The 25,117-nt window shown below is 40.1% G+C and overlaps 1 protein-coding gene and 1 long non-coding RNA gene across 3 annotated transcripts; one reads left to right on the top strand and one right to left on the bottom strand.

Annotated features, from left to right (window-relative positions):
• The first annotated feature begins 4,831 nt into the window (after window positions 1-4,831).
• On the top strand, window positions 4,832-12,175 carry LOC129641030 (uncharacterized). Its single transcript, XR_008709050.1, has 3 exons — window positions 4,832-4,918; window positions 11,831-11,944; window positions 11,988-12,175. It is a non-coding gene; the product is annotated as an uncharacterized LOC129641030 (long non-coding RNA).
• Window positions 12,176-12,322: 147 nt separating this feature from the next.
• On the bottom strand, window positions 12,323-14,315 carry LOC129641029 (cyclin-I-like). 2 transcript variants are annotated; one of them, XM_055565882.1, is made up of 2 exons: window positions 14,179-14,253; window positions 12,323-14,021 (listed from the first exon to the last, which is right to left on the bottom strand). In XM_055565882.1, exons 1-2 carry the CDS (start codon window positions 14,251-14,253, stop codon window positions 13,002-13,004), a joined length of 1,095 nt encoding a protein of 364 aa, XP_055421857.1. In that variant the 3' UTR covers window positions 12,323-13,001. The 2 variants fall into 2 exon arrangements, with proteins under 2 accessions (XP_055421857.1, XP_055421858.1); XM_055565883.1 differs by having other exon boundaries at window positions 13,427-13,598; window positions 13,678-14,315.
• Between the last annotated feature and the right edge of the window lie 10,802 nt (window positions 14,316-25,117).

The following is a 25,117-nucleotide window of genomic DNA, read 5'->3' on the forward strand; positions in this document are numbered from 1 at the left end:
TATTTAGTGAAATAAGAGGTTCCTCCTCTACCCCCCTCCCCCCAAATGCTTTGAAATGTCAGGAAAATAAGGTAATTAGTTTTCAGGAAGCATTTAACAGGAGGCTTCCTGTGTGCTGTTTTGGATCTGTCAGAAATTCTCTGTTCCTTACTAATTCCTAAAGACTCAAGTGTCTCCCGGGGGCTGAGAAATCCAGGCATTTCCTTCACTAGATTTTCTATACGGAGGTAAGTACCCTCTTCCTTCTTGTGAACCATACGGTAAAAGTGATTGTTTACAACTCTCTCTCTCTTTAATATGGATCGCCTATGTTTAGTAAGTCTGGAATTTTAATCTTTATCTTTGCTGAGAAAAACTACCTTGTAAGACAGTCTATATGCCCACACCATGTTAATTAAAACACCTTTGCTCCATCAGAGCTCTGATCCCCATGTCTTTCTTTTTCTCTCTCTATCAGGCTATTTCTTTGGAGCACAGAGGCCCTCTGAATTCACTTTTCTGCCCGGGCTTCTAAGACCCTCTTGAGAAGGCACTTTTCTTGCTGCCTGTAGGAGGGTATTTTTGTGTCCCTTGGCTTGTTATTTAATCAACAGCCAGTAAATCATTGATTCAAGTAGTAGTATTGTCAGCACACATTCATAGATTTAGCACTTAATGTTCCCATACATAAATAACATGCGACAGACTTTAAAATAACATTGCAGCATTTATAATACTTTACTACTTTTTTGTTTTGTTTTTGTTTTTTGACCACGCTGTGCAGCTTGTGGGACCTTAATTCCCTGAGCAGTGATGAAATTCGAGCTCCCTGACGTAGAAGTGTGGAGTCCTAATCACTGGATTGCCAGGGAAGTCCCTATAATATTGTATTTTTAAACAGTTCAGGTAGTTTTATTCTGTTCCGTGTATGTATATTTTTGACAGAAGTGGGAGACTATATGCTGTTTTGTAAACCATTTAAAATTTTATTTTTCAGTTTTTGTAGTGTTACTGTCGTTTGAAGTCAGTATATACAGATCCTGCTCATCATTTTTAGTGAGTGTGTTATAGGTTGGTTGTACCTTAGTTTAACCAATTCCATATTGGCAGACTTTCAGATTCTCTCTGGGTTTTTGTACTAAAATTTCAGTTATACATCATGTGTACTTGTGTTTACTTTCTTAGCATAAATTGTAGAATGGGTCTGCTGAATCAAATTATATACATTTTAAGGGCTTTTGATGTCCATAGCTATTTTTTTGAAATACCAACTACTTTGCTTTTCCTCCAGTAGTATTTGAAAATGGAGAATTTCCTGGCGGTCTAGTGGTTAGACACTCCACTACTCTAGCCCGGGTTCAGTCCTTGTTTGGGGAACTAAGATCCTGCAAGCCGTGTGGGACAGCCAAAAAAAAAAAGTACTTCCATGTGTTGGAATGTTGAATATATTCCTTTTTCTGCACCCTCTCCTATACTGTGTTCTGTTATTCTTACTTTGCTCATCTGATTGGCAAAAATGTTAAATATCATGTTTGTATGTTTTTATTAGTAAAGTTGAGTATCTTTTCATATGTTTGTTGGCCATTTGTAAATTTATGTCCTTTTTCGATTTTTCTATTAAGGTAGTATTCTTTATCTGCTTTAAAAAAACTCATTTTATATATTACTATTGCTAAGCACATAATTATGTGCAAATATCCTGTACTGTTTTAAGTTATTCTATTTTAGGATAGCATTTCTCAAAATATAACTTATAGATCACTTGTAACAGTACAGAGATAATCATTAGAATGCATGTATATCATTCATTTTCCAGAGGTTTGGATTTCTTAGACCCGTGGGGTTTCTATGAATCTACTGCACATTAAAATTAGGGAACCTCTAATTTGGAAGAAATATGAATTCCTTAATATTTTTACTGTTCCTGTTTTTCTTCTTGTCTCATGGCATTCTACTGTTTTTTCTTATTTATCTTAATAATCGTAAACTACAGTCTTAATGTATTAAGGTTTTATCCTATCCCAGGCTAACAATAATTTTACAAAAATATTTGGATATATGGAAATTTGAATGTTAAAGTGCATAAAGGAAAGCACTTTTGTAAGTCTGTGAGAAGCATTGTTTGTAAATGAGGCAAAAGGAATAACTGAGGGAAAGACAAGTAAAATAGAGTAGACAGAAGTATAAGGGGGTTTCTCATCTAGTTTAAAAAACTCAATATTACCTTGTTTCTGCCTCAAGTTTTGTGTGGTCATCTTCTTTGAACCGTAAATTTAGAACCCATACAGCTTGAATAATAGTCTAAATGAAAAATTTGAAATTCTCATTGTTATACACATATTCAGTAGGGAGCAATGTCCCCTTTAATTTTTTTTTAAGTTGCAAGCAGATGAACATGCTGCATAAGGAGCAAACTACAAAAATGGAACTTCTATGGATGTTTGATACTGTAGCCAAATAAAGCTTTCAGGGCTTATTTGACACATGTAATGATATGCATAATTGTTACCGTGCTGCATGATAATTAAGCTTAAATATACATGACTGTGTTTAATATCTCTTTTCCATAGCCAGACATCACATTTCTGGGCCCAGCTTGAAGGAGGAAAGAAAATGGCAGGCCAAGAAGCTTTAACAAATATTTCTGATTTAGAGATTTCCGTATTAGAGAGATGAAACGTTTGGGGCAGAGGTTGCTTGTGACTTCGGTGTCTCTAATTCCTAAGGTTGTAGACTTTACTTTTCTCTTCTACTCAAGACCATATGCTTGGGGGAGAAATTGGCAAGATTCAGCCATGGCTTTACTTTCTCCAAATAGTTTTTTCTGCCCAGTAATGAAAGCCTGGGAGGCAGAGGTCCCTGTCATTGGTAGTGTGCAAAGGACAGTTTCTTTCTCTGCTTTAGCCAAGACGGTTCAAGTTCTCTGTCACAGGCCCTAATATCTATTTGAGTTGTCCTGTTAACCTGGGTCTCTGAGAATTTCTGAACCTGACTTTCTCATGTTTTCCCAGCTGAGGTTGTGTACTTCAAACAGAAATATTTGACATCTGTGAAGCAAAAATAAAGTAAAAGCAGACTTAACATCATTACAAAACCAAATGGAAGTATGATAGTTTTAGAATATGCTTTTTTCCTACCAATCCTGCCTTCCGCTCTACCTACCCTTCCAGCCCCAAAAGAGATGCATATTTTTGTCCCTAGAAAAAAAGTGAATGTGAAAGTTGCATCCAACTCTCCGCGACCCCATGGACTGTAGCCTGCCAGGCCTCTCTGTCCATGGCATTCTCCAGGCAAGAATACTGGAGTGGGTTGCCATTTCCTCCTCCAGGGAATCTTCCCAACCCAGGGATCGAACCCATGTCTCTAGCATTGCAGGCAGATTCTTTACCGTCTGAGCCACCAGGGAAGCCCCCAGGAAAGGCAGTGTCAAATCCAACTCTGAAACTTGGTAGAAACTCTTAACTGGAAATCATTCCTATTCCATGCTGTAACTCTCTAGAGTTGACTCTTCTCTGCAGCCTGACTGTGTATAATGAGGCATTTGTTGATCAAACGTTTTCTCCATCTATGTACTGAATTTTTGTACTATCTAAAAGGATGAAGCATTGTTGGGAAAATGTCCTGATGCTACTTTTAGAATCCTCTGTTTGCCAGTTCAGTATTGGTTGATAGAAGTAAGTCTTTGTATCTGCTGTCATTCAGTAATAAAACTACCTAAAGTTTGATGTTGCTTTACCTTTTATAGAGAGCATTATTTTATAATTCACTCATACATCTTTGACAGGGAGGTGCAGTTTTTAGAAAGGAAAATTCTGAGCTCAGAGGAGTTAAGTGATTCACATAGTTGGAAAGAGGCTTCAATCCATATCTTTATAGTTTACACCTTTCACAGATACCATCTGCTGAATCATGTAATGATTAAAACGTATATAATAACATTTAAATAACTTGTTATTAAGTGTGGCAGATATTTAAATAAAATTTAGGACAGCAGCATGCAAGGTTTTCAAAATGGATCAATTATGTCTTGTGACAAATGAAAAACTACCACTGTAGATGGGAAATTAAACTATATGTTATATAAACAACTGAGGGAGGAAACAGTGCTTTCCTTTAAATGCTGTTTATGGATTCTCTTGTATATCTATAGCAAGAATGAGAAGGTAGAGAAACTGTCGTATTTTTTCTGAAATATCCATGTATTTTATCTGTAAGGCAGTCAAAGTTTGTGATCGTTGTTGTTGTTGTTAGCCACACGCCTGGCACTTGGAATTTTAGTTCTCCACCAGGGAGTGCACTGGAGCTCATCAGTGGATGTGTGCAGTTTTAATCACTGGACCACCAGAAAGTCCCAAAGGCAGTATTTTAAAATTTCTCTTTCTAGTAGCTGATTGTTAGTGTGTAGAAACACAACTGATTTTTGTATAGTGATTTTGTATCCTGCAACTTTATTGAGCTAATCAAAGTTTTAATATCAAGCTTGTAATATTTTAAGAGGAAATTGCTAATTTCACCCATTTTTTTTTCAATTATTTTTCAGATATTTCAGTCAAAGGAAGAAATAGCTCTTCTCCTAAGATGGAATCTGTTGTTTGGGAATGTGGTTGATCAACTTGACACATTGGCCACATGGTACCCGATGTAAGAAAATGAAAAGAAGAGGCAAGATGATGTCATTTTCCCATATTGTGAAACCAAAACCAAATGCCTTTTGTGAGACCAAGCTAACAAACCTCTGACGGTGCAGAGTAATTCTGTTTGAAGAACTTAACAGTAAGATAGAAGAAGTACTTTCAAGCTGAGACCTGTAGGTGTACAAAGATCTAAAATACATCTTGTGTAGCCCTGATCATCTGAATCCCATTCAATCGAGAAAGCGTGGCTATGAGTTGGATCATCTTTTAACTGTGGCCCTTGACTATGTTTGTGGGCCATACAGGTAGGCACAGTTTATTTTCTTTGAGCCTATTACCTTGAGGGTGTGCCAGGATTTGCCTTATAACACTGCCTTCATGCCCAATCTTCTGAATCACTATGACCAACAGATGGTAGTTTTAGCAATGGAGGTAAGACTTCATCTATTATTTGGCATATTGTAGAAAATTATTCTTGTTTTGCCCTTTTAATCAGTCTAATGAATGTGTTTGATAAACAACAGGAACAACTAACATGTTATTTTTAACTGCATCTTGTACATTAAAAAGTTATGTATTTACGCTCAGACTCTGATAGATTGACGATTTCATGTTTGGGGGGTGTTACTTATCTTAGTTTTCAGATATTATTCTTTTATGAAGAACTTTGAAACATTGGAACTGGGGAAGTAATAGCTTTTCAGAAGTTTAAATTGTCCAAGTTATGGTTACATCTTTTCTGTTATTTGATAATAAGACTTTAAAGAGCAGACTATAATAATACTATTCATAATTCACTTAGTAAATATTGAAGGTAACATGATTTTGACAATGGGTGCTTTGGTTCAGCCTTTAGGCTGGTGGGTTTACAGTATTTACGTTGTCTTAAATACTTAAGATGGTATCCTGGTCTTACTATCTTTACATCAATTTAAGAACAGTAACTCCCAAGCAGTGATAGAGGTTTTGTTGTGTGAATTATCTGTTCTTGACCTCTCAATACGTCCTGAAAATCGGTTGCCTTACTTGAATTTTTCTAATGATAATTCTTTAGGCACTTTTATTTATTTATTTATTTTTATTATTATTTTTTTTTTACTTTACAATATTGTATTGGTTTTGCCGTACATCAACATGCATCCATCATGGGTATACATGTGTTCCCTATCCTGAACCCCCCTCCCACCTCCCTTCCCATACCATCCCTCTGGGTCATCCCAGTGCACCAGCCCCAAGCTTCCTGTATCCCGCATCGAACCCGGACTGGCGATTCGTTTCTTATATGATATTATGCCTGTTTTCATGCCATTTTCCCAAATCATCCCCCCCTCCCTCTCCCACAGAGTCCAAAAAACTGTTCTATACATCTGTGTCTCTTTTGCTGTCTCGCATACAGGGTTGTTGTTACCATCTTTAGGCACTTTTTAATTATCTTACTTTAGAAGCTATGACAAATTAGTGGATACAGTTAATAATAGGTTTAAATAATTTTGTATGTGTTTCAACAGTGGTTTTAGAATTGTGGACAAAGGTATGTTTACCAGATAGGAATTAGGGGGCAGTAAACTGTGACGACAAGAGGTAAAAGCTTTGGAAGTGTATAAACTGCAGCAGCAGCTACCACTTTCTATCTGTATTACTTTGGTCAAGTTACTTGGGCTTTCTTACCATTGTCACTTTGCTTGTAAAATAGAGAACACTTTGGAAGATACAAAATGAAGCGTTTATACAAAATGAAGCATTTATAAAGTATTTGGCACAGTGCTTTTGGAGTAAGTTCTGTGAAAGTGATAGCTTTTACCGTTTTCTCATATTCTAATATTAATGTAGCTACATAGTACCTAGAATTTAAAGTTGTTGTTGTTGTTGTTTTAATTTTAGTCTTTAATCCTTTGTTACAGTGCTTTCAGCAAATCGAATACTACTTGTTTTGGAATCTTCATTTTATTGTAAAATTCAAAGATTTAATACTTCCAAGTAAACTAGCATAAATCTGGGAAATTTTGTAGAAAGATGATTATTGATAGATTTTGAAACGTAGAGGGCAACTTGTATAGTCCAAATACTTGAAAATATTGTAGAGGTTGAATAAAATATTTCTGCTCTTCCACTGACTACACACAGTCTAACTGGTAAGGAGAGATTTGGTATAGACTGTGGGTATTGGTTTAATATAGGAATTTGGTTCCTTGCATGGTAGTCCCTGTTGGGTGTTAAAACTACCCAGTTCTCTCACCAAAAAAATGAAGGAGGACTATCTTTGGTTCTGGTATCATTTTAAGTCAGTATAATCCCTTTGGAAAGCAAATAGAGTTGTAAGAAAGAAGTCATAAAGATTTATATACTGATTTGGGTTTAACTTTTGCCTCTTTCACGTAGTAGCTTTCAGACTTTGAAATTTTTTTTTTTTTTAGTTTAGTTTTTATTTTTTTTTAAATTTTATTTTATTTTTAAACTGTACATAATTGTATTAGTTTTGCCAAATATCAAAATGAATCCGCCACAGGTATACATGTGTTCCCCATCCTGAACCCTCCTCCCTCCCCATACCATCCCTCTGGCTTTGAAATTAAGTCACCTAACATCTCTGTGATCTGGAGAAGGAAACCCACTCCAGTCCTCTTGCCTGGAAAAGCCCATGGACGGAGGAGCCTGGTAGGCTACAGTTATGGGGTCGCAAAGAGTCAGACACGACTGAGTCACTTCACTTCACTTCAACATCTTTGTGAAAATCATTTGTGAAAAGGCACTAATAACAACAATACTTTGAATGGCTATTAGGATTAAGTGAGAGATTTAAGTAGCTAGCACAATGCATGATGCAGAATAGATGGTCCAGAAGTGTTCATTCTATTCCAGATTTCATTTCTAGGTGACCCTAGAGAGAAAGTACTAGAAAGACGATGTATTTGTTTCATATGAATTTGCATCTCTCATTGTGGGCTCCTGGGGCTTTCATAATGGTGGTGGCATGGTGAGCTGTCTCTGTCCTCTCTTCAAACATGCCCATATAGGCTAGACATTTTGCTGGCAGTGAGACTGCATCTTTTTGAATTTCACTCATTCTAGGGAGAGCACCTAGATGTGTAAGAGAAAGCTCTGGTGATATGAAGTGATGTCGGGGATAGTTGGCTTGGTTGTCATATCAGGCCAGTGATGCCACTGACAGAGTCTCCTGACAGTCTGAGAGTGTAAAGTTTCTGTAATAGCAAAGGATATGGAAATTCAGCAATCAACACAGCACACTTGCAAATAGAAGTAAGGATTCTTAGGTCCTTACAAGGACTTGTCTGCTGATGACACCGTCCTGTCTCTGATCCAGGAACTTTGGATCAGCTTGCCAGCTTTTAGTGGGAGCAAATAATTGGAGCAGGTAACCCCAGCACATTCTTGAGTGTTCTTTGTGGGACTGGATGAGTCGAAAGACATTTCCTAGGTAAAGCATCTTTCAGCAGACCCAGGCTTCAAGCCTGCCTTGGGTTCATTCCTGTACTGATGTTTGGTGAAATCAAAATGAGTGCTTTGAATGAAATAATACATGGTATTGAGCTAAGGATGCCAGGAGAGAAATTGCAGAATTTGGGTTATTTCAAATTTGCTTATTATTGTTCACAATCAACAAGTTGGGTGTTCTTTCATTGGGTATAGAGAATTCCTCCTCAGTACTTCGATTGAAATTGGAACATGTTCAAATAAATGGGGTGAATGTCCATTTATTAAATTGGAGAAAAGATCCTTGTTAGTATGTTAGTATGTTTATTTCTCTTTACAAAACGTGCATTTATACACAAACACACACATTAAATTTTTCTGAAGTTCTTAACTTGATGTCTGTCTTTTCCCCGAGTATTGTGGCTTTTGATAGAAACAGGATTGCTCATTCCTGAGTTTGGCACACCATTTTGAACTGTCTCAATTGCCAAGTACACGGTACAGTACAGTTGTCTCCAATGTACAATTGACGTTGTACAGGAGACAGGAATCAAGACCATCCCCAAGAAAAAGAAATGCAAAAAAGCAAAATGGCTGTCTGAGGAGGCCTTACAAATAGCTGTGAAAAGATGGGAAGGAAAAGCAAAGGGGTAAAGGACAGATATCCTCATTTGAATGCAGAGTTCCAAACAATAGCAAAGAGAGATCAGAAAGCCTTCCTCAGCGATCAGTGCAAAGAGATAGAGGAAAACAATAGAATGGGAAAGACGAGCGATCTCTTCAAGAAAATTAGAGATACCAAGGGAACATTTCATGCAAAGATGGGCTCAATAAAGGACAGAAATAGTAGGGACCTAACAGAAGCAGAGGATCCTAAGAGGTGGCAAGAATACACAGAACTGTCCAAAAAAGATCTTCACGACCCAGGTAATCACGATGGTGTGATCACTCACCTAGAGCCAGGCATCCTGGAATGTCAAGTCAAGTGGGCCTTCGGAAGCATCACTACGAACAAAGCTAGTGGAGGTGATGGAATTCCAGTTGAGCTATTTCAAATCCTAAAAGATGACGCTGTGAAAGTGCAGCACTCGATATGCCAGCAAATATGGAACACTCAGCAGTGGCCACAGGACCAGAAAAGGTCAGTTTTCATTCCAATCCCAAAGAAAGACAAAGGCAAAGAATGCTCAAACTACCGCACAATTGCACTCATCTCACACTCCAGTTCAGTTCAGTTCAGTTCAGTCACTCAGTCGCATCCGACTCTGCAACCCCATGAATCGCAGCACGCCAGGCCTCTCTGTCCATCACCAACTCCCGGAGTTCACTCAAACTCATGTTCATCGAGTCGGTGATGCCATCCAGCCATCTCATCCTCTGTCGTCCCCTTCCCCTCCAGCCCCCAATCCCTCCCAGCATCAGAGTCTTTTCCAATGAGTCAACTCTTCGCATGAGGTGGCCAAAATATTGGAGTTTCAGCTTCAGCATCAGTCCCTCCATTGAACACCCGGGACTGATCTCCTTTAGGATGGGCTGGTTGCATCTCCTTGCAGTCCAAGGGACTCTCAAGAGTCTTATCCAACACCACAGTTCAGAAGCTTCAATTCTTCAGTGCTCAGCTTTCTTCACAGTCCAACTCTCACATCCATACATGACCACTGGGAAAACCATAGCCTTGAATAGACAGACCTTTGTTGGCAAAGTAATATTTCTGCTTTTGAATATGCTATCTAGGTTAGTCATAACTTTCCTTCCAAGGAGTAAGCATTTTTTAATTTCATGGCTGCAGTCACCATCTGCAGTGATTTTGGAGCCCAGAAAAATAAAGTCTGACATGGTTTCCACCATGTCCCCATCTCTCTGCCATGAAGTGATGGGACCGGATGCCATGATCTTCATTTTCCGAATGTTGAGCTTTAAGCCAACTTTTTCACTCTCCTCTTTTACTTTCATCAAGAGGCTTTTTAGTTCTTCACTTTTCTGCCATAAGGGTGGTGTCATCTGCATATCTGAGGTTATTGCTATTTCTCCCAGCAATCTTGATTGCAGCTTGTACTTCTTCCAGCCCAACGATTCTCATGATGTACTCTGCATAGAAGTTAAATAAGCAGGGTGACAATATACAGCCTTGACGTACTCCTTTTCCTATTTGGAACCAGTCTGTTGTTCCATGTCCAGTTCTAACTGTTGCTTCCTGACCTGCATACAGATTTCTCAAGAGGCAGGTCAGGTGGTCTGGTATTCCCATCTCTTTGAGAATTTTCCACAGTTTATTGTGGTCGACACAGTCAAAGGCTTTGGCATCGTCAATAAAGCAGAAATAGATGTTTTTCTGGAACTGTCTTGCTTTTTCCATGATCCAGCGGATGTTGGCAATTAAGTAATGCTTAAAATTCTCCAAGCCAGGCTTCAGCAATACGTGGAAAGAGAACTTCCAGATGTTCAAGCTGGTTTTAGACAAGGCAGAAGAACCACGGATCAAATTGCCAACATCCGCTGGATCATGGAAAATGCAAGAGAGTTCCAGCAAAACATCTATTTCTGCTTTATTGACTATGCTAAAGCCTTTGGCTGTGTGGATCACAATAAACTGTGGAAAATTCTGAAAGGGATGGGAATACCAGACCACCTCACCTTCCACTTGAGAGACCTGTATGCAGATCAGGAAGAACTGGACATGGAACAACAGACTGGTTCCAAATAGGAAAAGGAGTATGTCAAGGCTGTATATTGTCACCCTGCTTATTTAACTTCTATGCAGAGTACATCATGAGAAACGCTGGGCTGGAAGAAGCACAAGCTGCAATCAAGATTGCCGGGAGAAATATCAATAACCTCAGATATGCAGATGACACCACCCTTATGGCAGAACGTGAAGAAGAATTAAAGAGCCTCTTGATGAACGTGAAAAAGGAGAGTGCAAAAGTTGGCTTAAAGGTCAACATGTAGAAAACGAAGATCTTGGCATCCGGTCCCATCACTTCATGGCAGAGAGATGGGGACAGAGTGGAAACAGTGGCTGACTTTATTTTTGGGGGCTCCAGAATCACTACAGATAGTGATTGCTGCCATGAAATTAAAAGATGCTTACTCCTTGGAAGGAAAGTTATGACCAACCTAGACAGCATATTAAAAAGCAGAGACATTACTTTGCTAACAAAGGTCCGTCTAGTGAAGGCTGTGGTTTTTCCAGTGGTCATGTATAGATGTGAGAGTTGGCCTATAAAGAAAGCTGAGTGCTGAAGAATTGATGCTTTTGAACTGTGGTGTTGGAGAAGACTCTTGAGAGTCCCTTGGACTGCAAGGAGATGCAACCAGTCCATTCTAACGGAGATCAGTCCTAGGTGTTGATTGGACGGACTGATGTTGAAGTTGAAACTCCAATACTTTGGCCACCTGATGCGAAGAGCTGACTCATTGGAAAAGACCCTGGTGCTGGGACAGATTGAGGGCAGGAGGAGAAGGGATCGGCAAAGGATGAGATGGTTGGATGACATCATTGACTCGATCGACATGGATTTGGGTAGACTCTGGGAGTTGGTGATGGGCAGCGAGGCCTGGCGTGCTGCAGTGCATGGGATCACGAAGAGTTGGACATGACTGAGCTACTGAACTGAACTGATATGCCTCTTAATTTATAGTTTCTCCTTCCATTTCCCATCTTCCTTTTTTCTCGTAACACACTTGCCCTGCAGATTGTCTCAGACTTCATTTTGTTGTTTGCATCCCTGTGATGCTTTTGACCATGTTCCTCTGTCTGTTTTTTTTTTTTTTTTTTTTTTAAGGACAACATTTATTGCTACCAGTAGCTTTTATCATCAGTACATGGTTCTGACTGCAATACCTTCTTCAGACTGCACAGGGAGCTCAGAATCCAGAAGTCATTAAGAGAAATACAGGTAGGTTGGGGAGGCAGGGGGATTAACTGATCAAGAAATACAGGTAGGCTGGGGAGGCAGGGGGTTAACTGATCAAGAAATACAGGTAGGCTGGGGAGGCAGGGGGTTAACTGATCAAGAAAAATCCTAATGGCTTAACATAAAACTAGGGTACTGAATTCAGTTAATACATGTTACAGATCCCAATCACAGAGCTGCCCCAACATCTAGAGAGTCTCTCCTGCTGATTATAAATGAGTGAACTGAGCAGTTTAAAAAACCTAACTTTAGCTGTTACGTTTCTTTAGTGAGCACCTCGATATAGTCTTTATCACAAATTTTTATACAAATGTCAAAAATCCTTTCAACAAACCTAAGAGTGTCTTAATCACGTGCCACTTTTAAGCTTCAATTTAAGATAAACAAAAACTGAAAGTAATTTTATTTTCAAACTCTAGAAATTGAAAGGAGACAAAAATCAACAATGGTAACAGGGGTCCTTTTTACCACCTGATTCATATGGGGCAATTTTGAAGTACCTTTTCCAGATTAATTTGAATTTGAATCATGGATTAAACATGGCTGTCACACTGAAATAATTTGTTCACTAGATTGCTAAAAATAAACTTTGAGGGTTTCCTCATCAGCAGGCATAGATCAACATGCATAAAATTCATTTAGTATTCAAAGAAGCAAGCAAAAGCAAGAGGGAAAATTAAATCAGGATTCTGGGACAAGGTTTGCTAGCTAGGAATTTTGGAATTTAAAAAAAACTGTGAGTTTCTGACACAAGGCAATCTACACGTTACATTTTAGCAGAGTAAAGGGTAGAACTGACAAATACTACAAAGGAATTTTTTACTAAAATTTTTTTTGATCTTTAGACTTTTTTTTTGGTTTTTAAGTGCTTAAATATTGTTAAATTATAATTAGTCATACAAATCAACTGGGTTTTTTCCTCTGGCTCATTTCAAATCAGCCTGAAAAGATATATACCTTACATAGCCTATCCTGGTTCTCCATGCTCCCATCCCCAGAGTCGTCTACCTTAGTTTGCACTTGAAGGTAACTCTTGCAGCTACATGACAGAAACAGGCTGCAGAGGTGGACAAGGAGAAGCCTGTCCCTCTTGCCGTGATAAATCAGTGCCACACACAGAACCCACACTTTCGGAAGCGTTATCTTCGTTATAGAGCCGTTTGATCCCATCGTAGAAGTCATCCACTTCCATTTCTTCCACTTCGCGTTTGGCAGAGGCATACTTGCACCCATTGGCAGCTGGGAGATGGTGGCAGAAGGCTGCTGGACCTCTGACTGGCACTTCTGGTTTGCTGTTGTCCTTGGAGAAGTCTGGGCCTGGGACGGAGGAGGGGTGTAATCTGAACACTCCTCTGTCACAGGTCACCAGGGTGTGCTTGAGGGGACGGTAGACATAAACGGAATTTAGAGGCAGGGAAGACTGCAGAGTAGAAAGGTGATGTGCCACAAGCTCCCGACAGTGGATCAGCTGGGAGCTATCCATCTGTGCTTTCTGAAGCAGTTCAATTGTAAGAGGAAGCCAATCAGGAATGAGTTTCTCCATTTCCAGACTAACCATCGCCAGGGCAAGCATGGATCCTTTGAACTGCAGAAGTTGGCTGCAGGCCATACAGTGAAGTAATTGCTTGGTAAGGAATGCCAAATGTTGAGATGGGCTCAGACTGGGCAAACTAAAAAGTAACTGAGGTCTAGTTGACACTGCAATGGCATGGAAAATGTGAAGAAAATCCAATGGTGTGGCTGTGTGAAGATCCCAATTCAACTTATCCAGAATAATTCTCTCCATCCGCAGAATTTCAGGAGAAGAACAGCCACAGAAACTGTCTCTTGCCAACACCTTCAGTACTGGGATTCTCTCGTCTTCCTCAACAGTCTTGGCAGCCAGGAAAAAACAGCTGATTGCAATACAACTCAGGTATTTGGGGTGGGCCTTTACAGTAGCTAAGAACCTGTCCAAAAGACTGCTAGCCAGAGCAAATGTTTCTGGGTAAAGGTTGAATTGGTACTTGAGTTTGGCCAGCCACTCAATCACTTCATCTCTCTGCGATGGAGAAACATTCTGATTTGTAGGTATTTTCGGCACATTCACTTTCCACATCTGGGCTTCCCTAGAGATTGCCTTTTCCAATAGGAAAGACAATCTCTGGTTTTCCAAAGGCCCTGGAAAGTTCATGATATCCTATGGATCTGCCTGCCACCCAGCTTGATGTAGCTACCTTCTCCTCCTCTTCTTCCTCCTCCTCCTCCTCCCCGGCAGAACTGTAGACCTCAAAGTGGTGACGAGGGGTCATCCGGGGGCCCGTTACCACCTCATTTTCCTCTGCGCGCGGCGACGAGACGCGCGGGACCAGGACGGGGCCGACAGAGGAGGGAGAAGAGGGGGAAGCGGGCCGGAGGGCACGGGCGCTGGCGCTCGAGCGGGACGCTCGGCTGCAGCCGGTGGGTTGGTCAGCGAATTAGTTCCATGACGCCCGCGGACCTGAGGCCGCCGCCGCCGGTCCCGCTCCTCCAACCGCCGCCGCTTGTGCCCGGATGGGGAGGGGGTTCCCTCTCGCCATAGGGCGGCGGGGGCCGGGGAGAGGCGGGGGGTGAGACCGGCTCTGCCCCTGCCCAGGGGAAGCGCCTCCAAGGGGAAATGGTGAAAGGGGGGGAAGGGGGAAAAATGAAAAAAAAAAAGGAAGGGGAAAGGGGGGAGAAAAATAAGAAAAAAGCGAGACAGAGGCGATGCCGCGTCCGCTCGCGGGGAAGGCTGGGGAGGGAGGGCTGTTTTTGTTTTGAAAGAATAGTTCCAAGGCCCTGTAATATCTGCTTGTTACTCTGTATAATTTTAGCAGCCGTCGATCTTTCCCTAGGTCTAGAATTTTATTAGGGGTTTGTAAAATGGTGATACTCTGTCATTCTTCGTTTCTCAGCTAGAATACTTTATAAACAGAAACTTCCTCATTTTGATTATTGGACTGTTGAGTTACTCTTGTGTTCAGTTTATATAAAAAAGACAGTAAATATGCAGCTGTTCTCCTTTGTTAGTTTTTAGGATAATAAATTGATTCATAAGAATCTTTCAAAAGTGACTAATGAGATCTTTCTCCTTTCAAATATCATCATTCTCCTTTCAAGTATCATTATGAAGTCATGGATTTTTATCATATTTTATGGGTTTCAGTCCATTGCCGTTATTATTTTGTTGTGGCTCAGTCTGTTCTGCTTTTGGCAGTGAGCACCTCTTCAAGATAGCTCCTAAGTGTTTTTGATACTACCCTAGTGGTTTCTGATTGCTTCCTTGCTTTCTGGTATGATCCAACCTCATTTCATAAAATTCTGCCTCAGAACTTGAATTATCAGTTTCTTTTGTGAGCGCTGGTTCCTTTGAGTTGGAAGGAATTGTCACGGACGTTTACAGACTGCTCTCTGGGTGCTATGCTTATTGATCCTAGGTTAGGAATTTATAGGTCTCTTCAAAGATGGAGCTAGGAAATACTTTTTTAAAAAAAGAAAGTTCAGCATGAGTTTATACTGATAACTTGTAATGAAATATTATTGGAGAGTTTTTATTTAAAATTTTAGAATTTTTGTTTCTTCTCATACCAAAACCTTATGATATACAGACATGACATAATTTCAGCATAATATCAGTATCATTACTGAAAGCACTGTAAGGTTTCTTTGTATTTCTTATGTCCTTAGGATGCATTTCACCAAGGATGTGCAGTCAGATTGCTGTGTTTCAGAGTTAAGCACTCCTCTGTTTGGTTTAACTCAATATACAGTGTAGGTTTGTTTTTCATTTTGATTTTGAGGAACGACTTAAAAATTTTTTTTGTTTAAATTTATTTTATAATCATGTTTAAAAACTTGAGATCTATGACAAGGTACATTGAGAGGAGTCTAGTTTCTGGACTGTGTTTGTGCTTAGTCACTCATTTGTGTCTGACTCTTTGAGACCCACTGGACTGGAGCCTGTTAGGCTCCTGTGTCCGTGGGGATTCTGTAGGCAAGAATACTGGAGTGGGTAGTCATGCCCTCCTTCAGGGGATCTTCCCAACCCAGGGATTGAACTCAGGTCTCCCGAATTTCAGGCAAATTATTTACCATCTGAGCCACCAAGGAAGGCCATGAATACTGGAGTGGATAGCCTATCCTTGTTCCAAGGGATCTTCCCGACCCAGGAATTGAACCGGAGTCTGCAGCTGGATTCTTTACCAGCTGAATCCTAACCTTATTCTTTCCTTCCCTTGGGGGTAGTTGGTTTTTTTTAAAGCTTTTTGTTTATCCTTCCATTAAAAGTTATAGTAATTGTAGAAAATGTCTATATAATATCTGTGTATAGCTATATATTCTTCCACGCTCTTTTGGTATAGTGTCATACTGTTTGTTTTCTCTACCTTGTTTTTTTTTTTTTACTTAACAATATATCCTGGCTATTTCATAGTAGCACTTATAGATAATATTCCTCAGAATTTTTTTTTAATTGTGGCAAAATACACATGTTGCACTAGTGGTAAAGCAACTGCCTGCCAATGCAGGAGATGTGGGTTCGAGCCTAGGGTCGGGGAGATCCCCTCGAGGGAGGGCATGGCTTCCCAATCCAGTATTCTTGCCTGGAGAGTCCAATGGACAGTGGAGTGTGACAGGCTGCAATCCATAGTGTTGCAAAGAGTTGGACATGACTGAAGTGACTTAGCATGCATGTACACAAAATATATATAACATAAAATTTACCATTTGAATCTTTTCTTGTTTGTTTTTTGGCATGCCATACAGTTTGTGGGATCTTAATTCCTCAGCCAGGGATTCAACCCAGTCCCTGGCAGTGAAAGTTCAGAGTCCTAACCGTGAAACCACCAAGGAATTCCCCCATTCCAGTCATTTTTAAGTGTGCAGTTCAGTGGCATTAAGTACAGTCACCTTGGTATGTCATTACCACTATCCTTTACTTTTTCAGCTTCTGAAACTGAAACACTGTACCTATTAAACACTAATTCCCTGTTCTCCCCTCCCCTCAACCTTTGGCAACCACCATTCTACTTTTTTTCTTTCTCTCTGAATTTGACTACTCCAGTACCTCATCTAAGTGAAATCATAAAATATTTGTCCTTTTGTGATTGGCTTATTTCACTTTGTCCAATGTCTTCAAGATTCATGCACGTCGTAACAAGTGTCAGGATTTCCTTCCTTTTTAAGACTGAATAATATTTCATTGCATATTTATGCCCAACGTTTAGTTTAATCATTCATGCATCAGACACTTGAGTTCCTTCCACTTTTTGGCTATTACGAATATAGCTGCTGTGAATACAGATGTATAAATATTTGTTCCAGACATTGCTTTAAATTTTTTTTGGTTATTCTCAGAAGTGAAATTTTAGGATAGCATGATAATTCTGTTTAATTTTGTGAGGACCCTCCGAACTGTTTTGTATAGCAGCTGCTCCATTCTACATTTTTGCTAGCGATGCACAAGGGTTCCAGTATCTCTGTATCCTCACCAACACTAGTTATTTTCTGGGTTTTTGTTTTGGAATAATAGCCATTGTATTGGGTACGAACTCGTCCTCATTTTTTAGTTCAGGTCCTACTGCAGGACATTTGCTTTTGAAAGCAGAACTTGCTATTGAGGTCCTTATTCATCTTTGTAGGGCCAGCAGGTAACATAGTACCTAACACATCAATCAGATCAGATCAGATCAGATCAGTCGCTCAGTCGTGTGCGACTTTTTGCGACCCCATGAATCGCAGCACACCAGGCCTCCCTGTCCATCACCAACTCCCGGAGTTCACTCAGACTCCTGTCCATCGAATCAATGATGCCATCCAGCCATCTCATCCTCTGTCATCCCCTTCTCCTCCTGCCCCCAATCCCTCCCAGCATCAGAGTCTTTTCCAATGAGTCAACTCTTCGCATGAGGTGGCCAAAGTACTGGAGTTTCAGCTTTAGCATCATTCCTTCCAAAGAAATCCCAGGGCTGATCTCTTTTAGGCAGGCAGGATAGGGAGCTCTGAACTATCATGGAAACAAGCCACAAATATGTTCCCTCAGATATCCACACATTCTTTCCTCTTAAATGGCAAAATGTGCATTGACTCCTATACTTGCAACAAAGTAAATGATTTTTGGAATTAAAAAAAAAAACTCTTCCTGTGCTAAAAAAAAAAAAAAAAAAAAACAAAACAAAATGAAATCCCAGGGCTGATCTCCTTTAGAATGGACTGGTTGGATCTCCTTGTAGTCCAAGGGACTCTGAAGAATCTTCTCCAACACCACAGTTCAAAAGCATCAATTCTTCAGCGCTCAGCTTTCTTCGCAGTCCGACTCTCACATCCATACATGACCACAGGAAAAACCATAGCCTTGACTGGACAAACCTTTGTTGGTAAAGTAATGTCTCTGCTTTTGAATATGCTATCTAGGTTGGTCATAACTTTCCTTCCAAGGAGTAAGTGTCTTTTAATTTCATGGCTGCAGTCATCATCTGCAGTGATTTTGGAGCCCAGAAAAATGAAGTCTGACACTGTTTCCCCATCTATTTCCCATGAAGTGTTGGGACCGGATGCCATGACCTTCGTTTTCTGAATGTTGAGCTTTAAGCCAACTTTTTCACTCTCCTCTTTCACTCTCATCAAGAGGCTTTTGAGTTCCTCTTCACTTTCTGCCATAAGGGTGGTGTCATCTGCATATCTGAGGTTATTGATATTTCTCCCGGCAATCTTGATTCCAGCTTGTGTTTCCAGTCCAGCGTTTCTCATGATGTACTCTGCATATAAGTTAACTAAACAGGGTGACAATATACAGCCTTGACATACTCCTTTTCGTATTTGGAACCAGTCGTAGGTAACTGCTAAGTAAATGTTTGAGTGAGTTAATGAACTTCATAAACTGTGAATTCCAGAAGAGGTGGTGGTAGTTGTGTAGAAGTTGTAGAGCTGTACCCAAGCACATGATCTCCTGGAATTGTAAATAGCTGTGGGTTTGTTGGGGTTAGTAATGGTAGCCCTGACAGGAGTAGCAGAGATACCACTTTTCTGTGAACACCAGTGTTTTACTTGGGCCCCCCCCCTTTTTTTTTTGGAGCGGGGAGAGGTCAAAGTGACTTGAAGCTTTCGACAGTATGTGTTTACACTTGTAAGTAGTATAGTAAAGTAAAGGACTAAAACAAACCTGCTTTCTTATCTCTAGACCTCTCATTCTCTTTCTGCCTAAATAATCATCTCATCTCCATCTTTGCCTGTCAAATTCTAATGGTTATACTTGATGGATCCCTCCAGGCTTCTCTGTCAGTGGGATTTCCCAGGCAAGAACACGGGAGTGGCTTTGCCATTTCCTCCTCCAGGGACTCTCTGTGACCCAGGGATTGAACCAGAGTCTCCTGCTTGGCAGGTGGATTCTTTACTACTGAGCCACCAGGGAAGCCAAATCTGATACATTAATTAGTAGGAAACAAATAGGAAGAGATCATAAAATACTATATATGGTATCATCCTGTTTTTGTTGAAGAAAAGAAGTGTATTCATGTTCATGTAGTGTAAGTGATCTGGAAAGATTTTTGTCAAGACCAACAGTGATTGTTCTTGGATTAGCACAGTTTATTGTGTTTTCTGTGGTTTTCATTTACTGTTTGTGTTTTCTGGTTTTTTTGTAAGAAACACATTGTATTTTTAAAATAGTAAAATTAGTACAGAAACTTTATTTTTAAAAATCCCAGCTGTCCTTTTTTGTCTAGCTCCCAGTTGCAGTGTCTAAGACTTAGTAACTTTTATTAAATATGTTTTTATCTGAATGACTGAAACTTAAGGAAGAACTTGGTAAATGCCATAAATAGGCATATAGTGCTGCGAGGATTCAAAGAGAAAAGGATCCTGTGTGGAAAGGATCAGTTGCAGATGATGTTTGACTTGACCTTGAAAGACAGAGTTTTCTGTTGTTTTGTTTTTAAGAGGATACTGTAATTTAATACCCCTTTGTACCCATGATTAACATTTTGTGGATAGGCATTTGAGGAAATGAAATTTGTTTGATTGTATTTATTCTTTAAGCTCATGGCTTATATTTTTAGGATACGTGCATGACCCAGCAGACTGACTTATTATCTTCTATTTGGGTTAGTATTATTACGGTGGTTTTCCCTAAGCAAACAACAGCCTGGTGAAATGGATTGAAGAGCCTATTGTGTGATAGGGAAACCAGCCAGGAATTAGGAAACTTCTAAATCGAAAAGTGTGGAAAATACACAAGTAGTGGAGAATTAATTGCATTTAGTGATTTCTGACTTTAAGAAGAAATAAGCTTTTAAAATTTTAATTGATTATCTTGCATTTTAGATCACTTTAAAAGAATGCCTTAAAATGCTTATTTTAAAGTATTAATTGTGATGAATTTGGTTTGTAAAGTTTTATCTTTTGAGTCAGACTATAATTCACAACCATTCATGATACTTGACATGTTAAAAGTACTTCCTGAAGCAAAGTCAGATTTTATGGGCTGCTGCAGGAGCTCCCCTTTGACTTAAGATAAATATACTCCTGTGATAAAGTCATGTTTCTGCAAACTAGCTCACTGAACTAATATTGGAAAGTATTTAATATGCTGTCATAAGACATTAACAAAATACATTTGTAAAAGAAAAGCAAATCTATGGGACTAGAGGTATTTTACAAACGTAGAATTTTTTATATAGTCTATATAAAGTAATTCTTAAAGTTTTAGACCTCATCTCTTTAGAATTTTTTTCTTACAAAAACGTTTTCAACGGTCTTATTTTACGTCACTTAAAATTATTCTAAAAAATTGTTTAAAATAATTTCTTACTCTAATTTGGATCTAAAATAGAATGAATACCATTTTTGAATTTTCAAGGCCATTCCACATTTGGTTTCGCATTTAGTAAATTTAGTCATAATATTCCCAAACCCAGTAGGATACAGTTTCTGTGGTTCTCAGACCCTTTGTAGAGTGACAGAGATTGGAATTCTGAATCTCACGAGTCAAATTTTGGCCTTTGACTCTGTTCCCCTTTCACACTCCTTGCTAAGCTTGGAATGGAAATTTCAAAGAAGAAAGAGAATAGGAGCACAAAGGCTTGGTTGATTTGAACTTGAACAAAAAATAGAAGGTTCCCTGTCTTGCACCTTTGTTGAAGAAACCAGAAATTTAATATTAGAAAGTTATTTTTCAGTTTGTAAACTTCATATACCCTGGTCTCAATTTAGTGAAGAAAAGTGCTGCTGCTTAGGGGAGTACTCAGTAAGACTCTTCTAAAAACTTTATCAGCTGAAGATTCTTTTTTCCTCCTTTATAGAGCTTTGATAGTCTGTGTTCCTTATATATATTCTCAACTTGGCAGTATGCTGGCTAACATTTAATTTTTACTTTGATGAAGTTAAAATTTGTTAAGAGTTATAATCAGGGCAGTTTGCTTATTTGAAAAATATTAATGTTTTTTGTTTTGACATAATTCTGTTGAGGTATGATTTGTATACAGTTAACTGTACCCATTGAACAGCGTTCAGCTTGAGTTTTGACAGAAGTATGTATCTGTGAAACCATCATCACTATCAAGATATCATACATTTCCATCACCTCCAAAGCTTCCTAGGGATCTTCCCTGTGGCTCAGACACTAAAGAATCTGCCTGCAATGCAGGAGACCCAGGTTCGATTCCTGGATTGGGAAGATCCTCTGGAGAAGGGAATGGCAATCCACTCCAGTATTGTTGCGTGGAGAATCCCACGGACAGAGGAGCCTGGTGGGCCACAGTCCGTGGGGTCACACAGAGTCCAACACAGCTGAGCGACTAACACTGCTGCTGCTGCTAGGTCGCTTCAGTCATGTCCGACTCTGTGCGACCCCATGGGCGGCAGCCCACCAGGCTTCCCCGTCCCTGGGATTCTCCAGGCAACTAACACTACTACGCTGCAAAAGCTTCCCTGTGCCCGTTGTAGTCCACCCCTCTGAGTTGACTCCCCGTGGAAGCAACCACTGATCTGCTTTCTGTCACTGTGGATGAGTGTGTTCATTTTCTAGAGTTTTATATGAATGTACATATAGCATCTACTTTTTTATGTCTGGTTTCTTTCACCCAGAATTGTGATTTAGATTTTAATGCATGTTTTATTTTGCTTTTTAAAAACACCATTCCAGTTGACAATTGACTTTTTCACTTGGTAGTTGAGCACAGGGAATTGAGCAGGGTTCCTGGTGTCCATCAAATAGGCCTTCTGCAGCTTTATTAATTTGTAACTCGTTCCTAATCTGTTTTTAAGCTGTCATTTACTAGGAGCTGTATCCTATTTTATATATTCTTCTTTGTATATGTTGTTGTTCGGTCGCTAAGTTGTGTCCGACTCTTTGCAACCCCATGGACTGCAGCATGCCAGGCTTCCCTGTCCTTCACCATCTCCCGGAATTTGCTCAAACTCATCTCCATTGAGTCTGTGATGCCATCCAGTCATCTCATCCTCTGTCATCTCCTTCTCCTCCTGCCCTCAGTCTTTCCCAGCATCAGGGTCTTTTCTAGTGAGTCGGCTCTTCACATCAGGTGGCCAAAGTATTGGAGCTTCAGCATCAGTCCTTGCAGTGAATATTCAGGGTTGATTCCCTTTAGGATTGACTGGACTGGTTTGATCTCCTTAATACTTCTATATATATTAACACCATTTTATAGAGGAAAAGCTGAAATTTAGAGAGGTTACAGAGAACAAACTGGTTAATAATAAGCTCAAGGGCTCTGGACAAGAATGCCAAGGTTTAACTCCTGGGACTGTCTTTGTAGCTATGTGATCTTCGGCGAGCTACTTAGCTTTCTGTGTCTTCTTTTCTTCACATTTATTTTCAAATGGTATGACTAATGATAGTACCTGCCTTATGGGATTGTTGAGAAGATTAAGTTAGGTGTGTGAAGCACTTACAGCGCTGCCCAGCCTGTAGTGAGTGTCCATCAATGCTAGCTGAGCCACAGCACAAGAGACTTACAGCTAGTGAGTGACAGAAGCGCACACTTAAAGCCTTATACTCAGTGCAAACAGCACAAAATGGTGATTCAAGTCAGTTTTATAATTCATGATGGGGCTCACAAATGCAGGTTTTACTAACATGGTAACATATCAATATCAGATTAGTTGGTATTGTGTAGTTGAGGACTAAGCAAGTTTGAGACTTACTTAGGGCATACATATGCTTGTATGTGTGATGTCTATACATACATCAGCATGTGAATATAATGCATTTTTAAGCTTTGATTTTTTTTTTTTTTTTTTTTGGTGGCACTGGGTCTTTGTTGCTGTGCACAGTCTTTCTCTAGTTGTGGTTTAAGAGCTTCTCCGTTGCAGGGGCTGCTCTTGTTCCAGGGCACAGGCTCGAAAGTGCATAGGCTTCAGTAGTCATGGAACGTGGGCTTAATAGTTGCAACTTGCAGGCTCCAGAGCTCGGGCTCACTAGTTGTGGCCCACTGGCTCAGTTGCCCTGTGGCATGTGGGATCTTCCCAGACCAGGGATTGAACTGGTGTCCCTTGCATTACAAGGTGGATTCTTAACCACTGGACCACCAGGGACTCCCTAAACTTTAAAATAGTTATAGACTCACAGGGAGAAGGCAATGGCAACCCACTCCAGTACTCTTGCCTGGAAAATCCCATGGATGGAGGAGCCTGGTAGGCTGCAGGCCATGGGCTGGCTAAGAGTCAGACACGACTGAGCGACTTCACTTTCACTTTTCACTTTCATGCATTGGAGAAGGAAATGGCAACCCACTCCAGTGTTCTTGCCTGGAGAATCCCAGGGACAGGGGAGTCTGGTGAGCTGCCATCTATGGGGGTCGCACAGGGTCGGACACGACTGAAGCAACTTAGCAACAGCAGCAGCTCAGGAAATGAAAGGCGGGTAGAAATTCTATATACTGTAGCTAGTTTCACTGGGGGCGGGGGGCTGGGGAACTGTGTCTTGCTCTCTTATGTAGCCATTAGTATCAAAACTGGGACCTTGGACTTCCCTAGTGGTCAAGTGGTTAAGAATCCTCCTGCCAGTTTGATACTGGGGGCACCAGTTTGATCCCTGATCCAGGAAGATCCCACATGCTTCGGGACAGCTAAGCCCAGGTACCATAACTACTGAAGCCTCTATTCCCTAGAGTCTGTGTTCTGCCACAAGAGAAGCCGCTGCAATGAGAAGCCCGCACACCGCAACTAGAGAGTAGCCCCCACTCACTGCAGCTAGAGAAAGCCCTGCACTCAACAGTGAAGACCCAGCACAGCCAAATAAATAAATAAAAAGTTTTAAAGGCACAGGTGATCTTAAAAAAAAAAAAAAAGGAAAGTTATCATAGGTATACACTTTAGCCCTTTATCATATTTCACCCGTTTTTACATGTACTCATTTTTGTGTCTGTATATGCACATGTCCATGTATTTTTATTGTCTTTGCATTTGTATCACATGTATAAGTTCATGTAGCCATCGTGGAAATTCCCTGGCAGTCCAGTGGTTAGGATTCTGTGCTTCCACTGCAGGGGGCACGAGTTCAGATCCCTGGTTGGGGAACTGAGATCCCACAAGACGCCCAGCGTGGCAAAAAGAAAACAAAACACCAAAACGATACAGAACTGTTTGTATCACCACATCTTTCTTGTGCTTCCTTTCTCCCTACCACTCTTTCCTGTTCCCAGGCAACCACTAATTTGTTCTCTGTCCCTCTGATTTTGTCAAGAATGTTGTATAAATAGATTCATACAGTGTATAATCTTTTGAGATTGACTTTTTTCGTTTAGCATAATACCTTGAGACCCATCCAAGTTGCTTCATGTACCAGTAGTGACTGTTTTTAATTGCTGAGTAGTATTCCGTTACAGAGATGTTTTGCAGTTTGTTTAATCATCCACTGAAGGATACTGAGTTGTTTCCAGCTTTTTGCTATTGCAAATAAAGCTGCTCTGAACATTCATGTACAGGTTTCTGTGCAGACATAAATTTTCCTTTCATGTAAATAAAGGCCCAGGAGTGTGATTGCTGGGTTGCAGGATAAGCATGTATTTGAATTTTTAAGAAACTACTCAGCTATTTTCCATAGAAGTTCTACCATTTTACATTCTACCAGCAGTGTACGAGAGACGTATGTTCTCAGCATTCTTACCGCCGTTTGGTATTTTCACTATGTTTTATTCAGCTTTT

Source organism: Bubalus kerabau, unplaced genomic scaffold, assembly GCF_029407905.1.
Source record: "Bubalus kerabau isolate K-KA32 ecotype Philippines breed swamp buffalo unplaced genomic scaffold, PCC_UOA_SB_1v2 scaffold_70, whole genome shotgun sequence".
In the NCBI taxonomy this organism is placed as follows: Eukaryota; Metazoa; Chordata; class Mammalia; order Artiodactyla; family Bovidae; genus Bubalus; species Bubalus kerabau.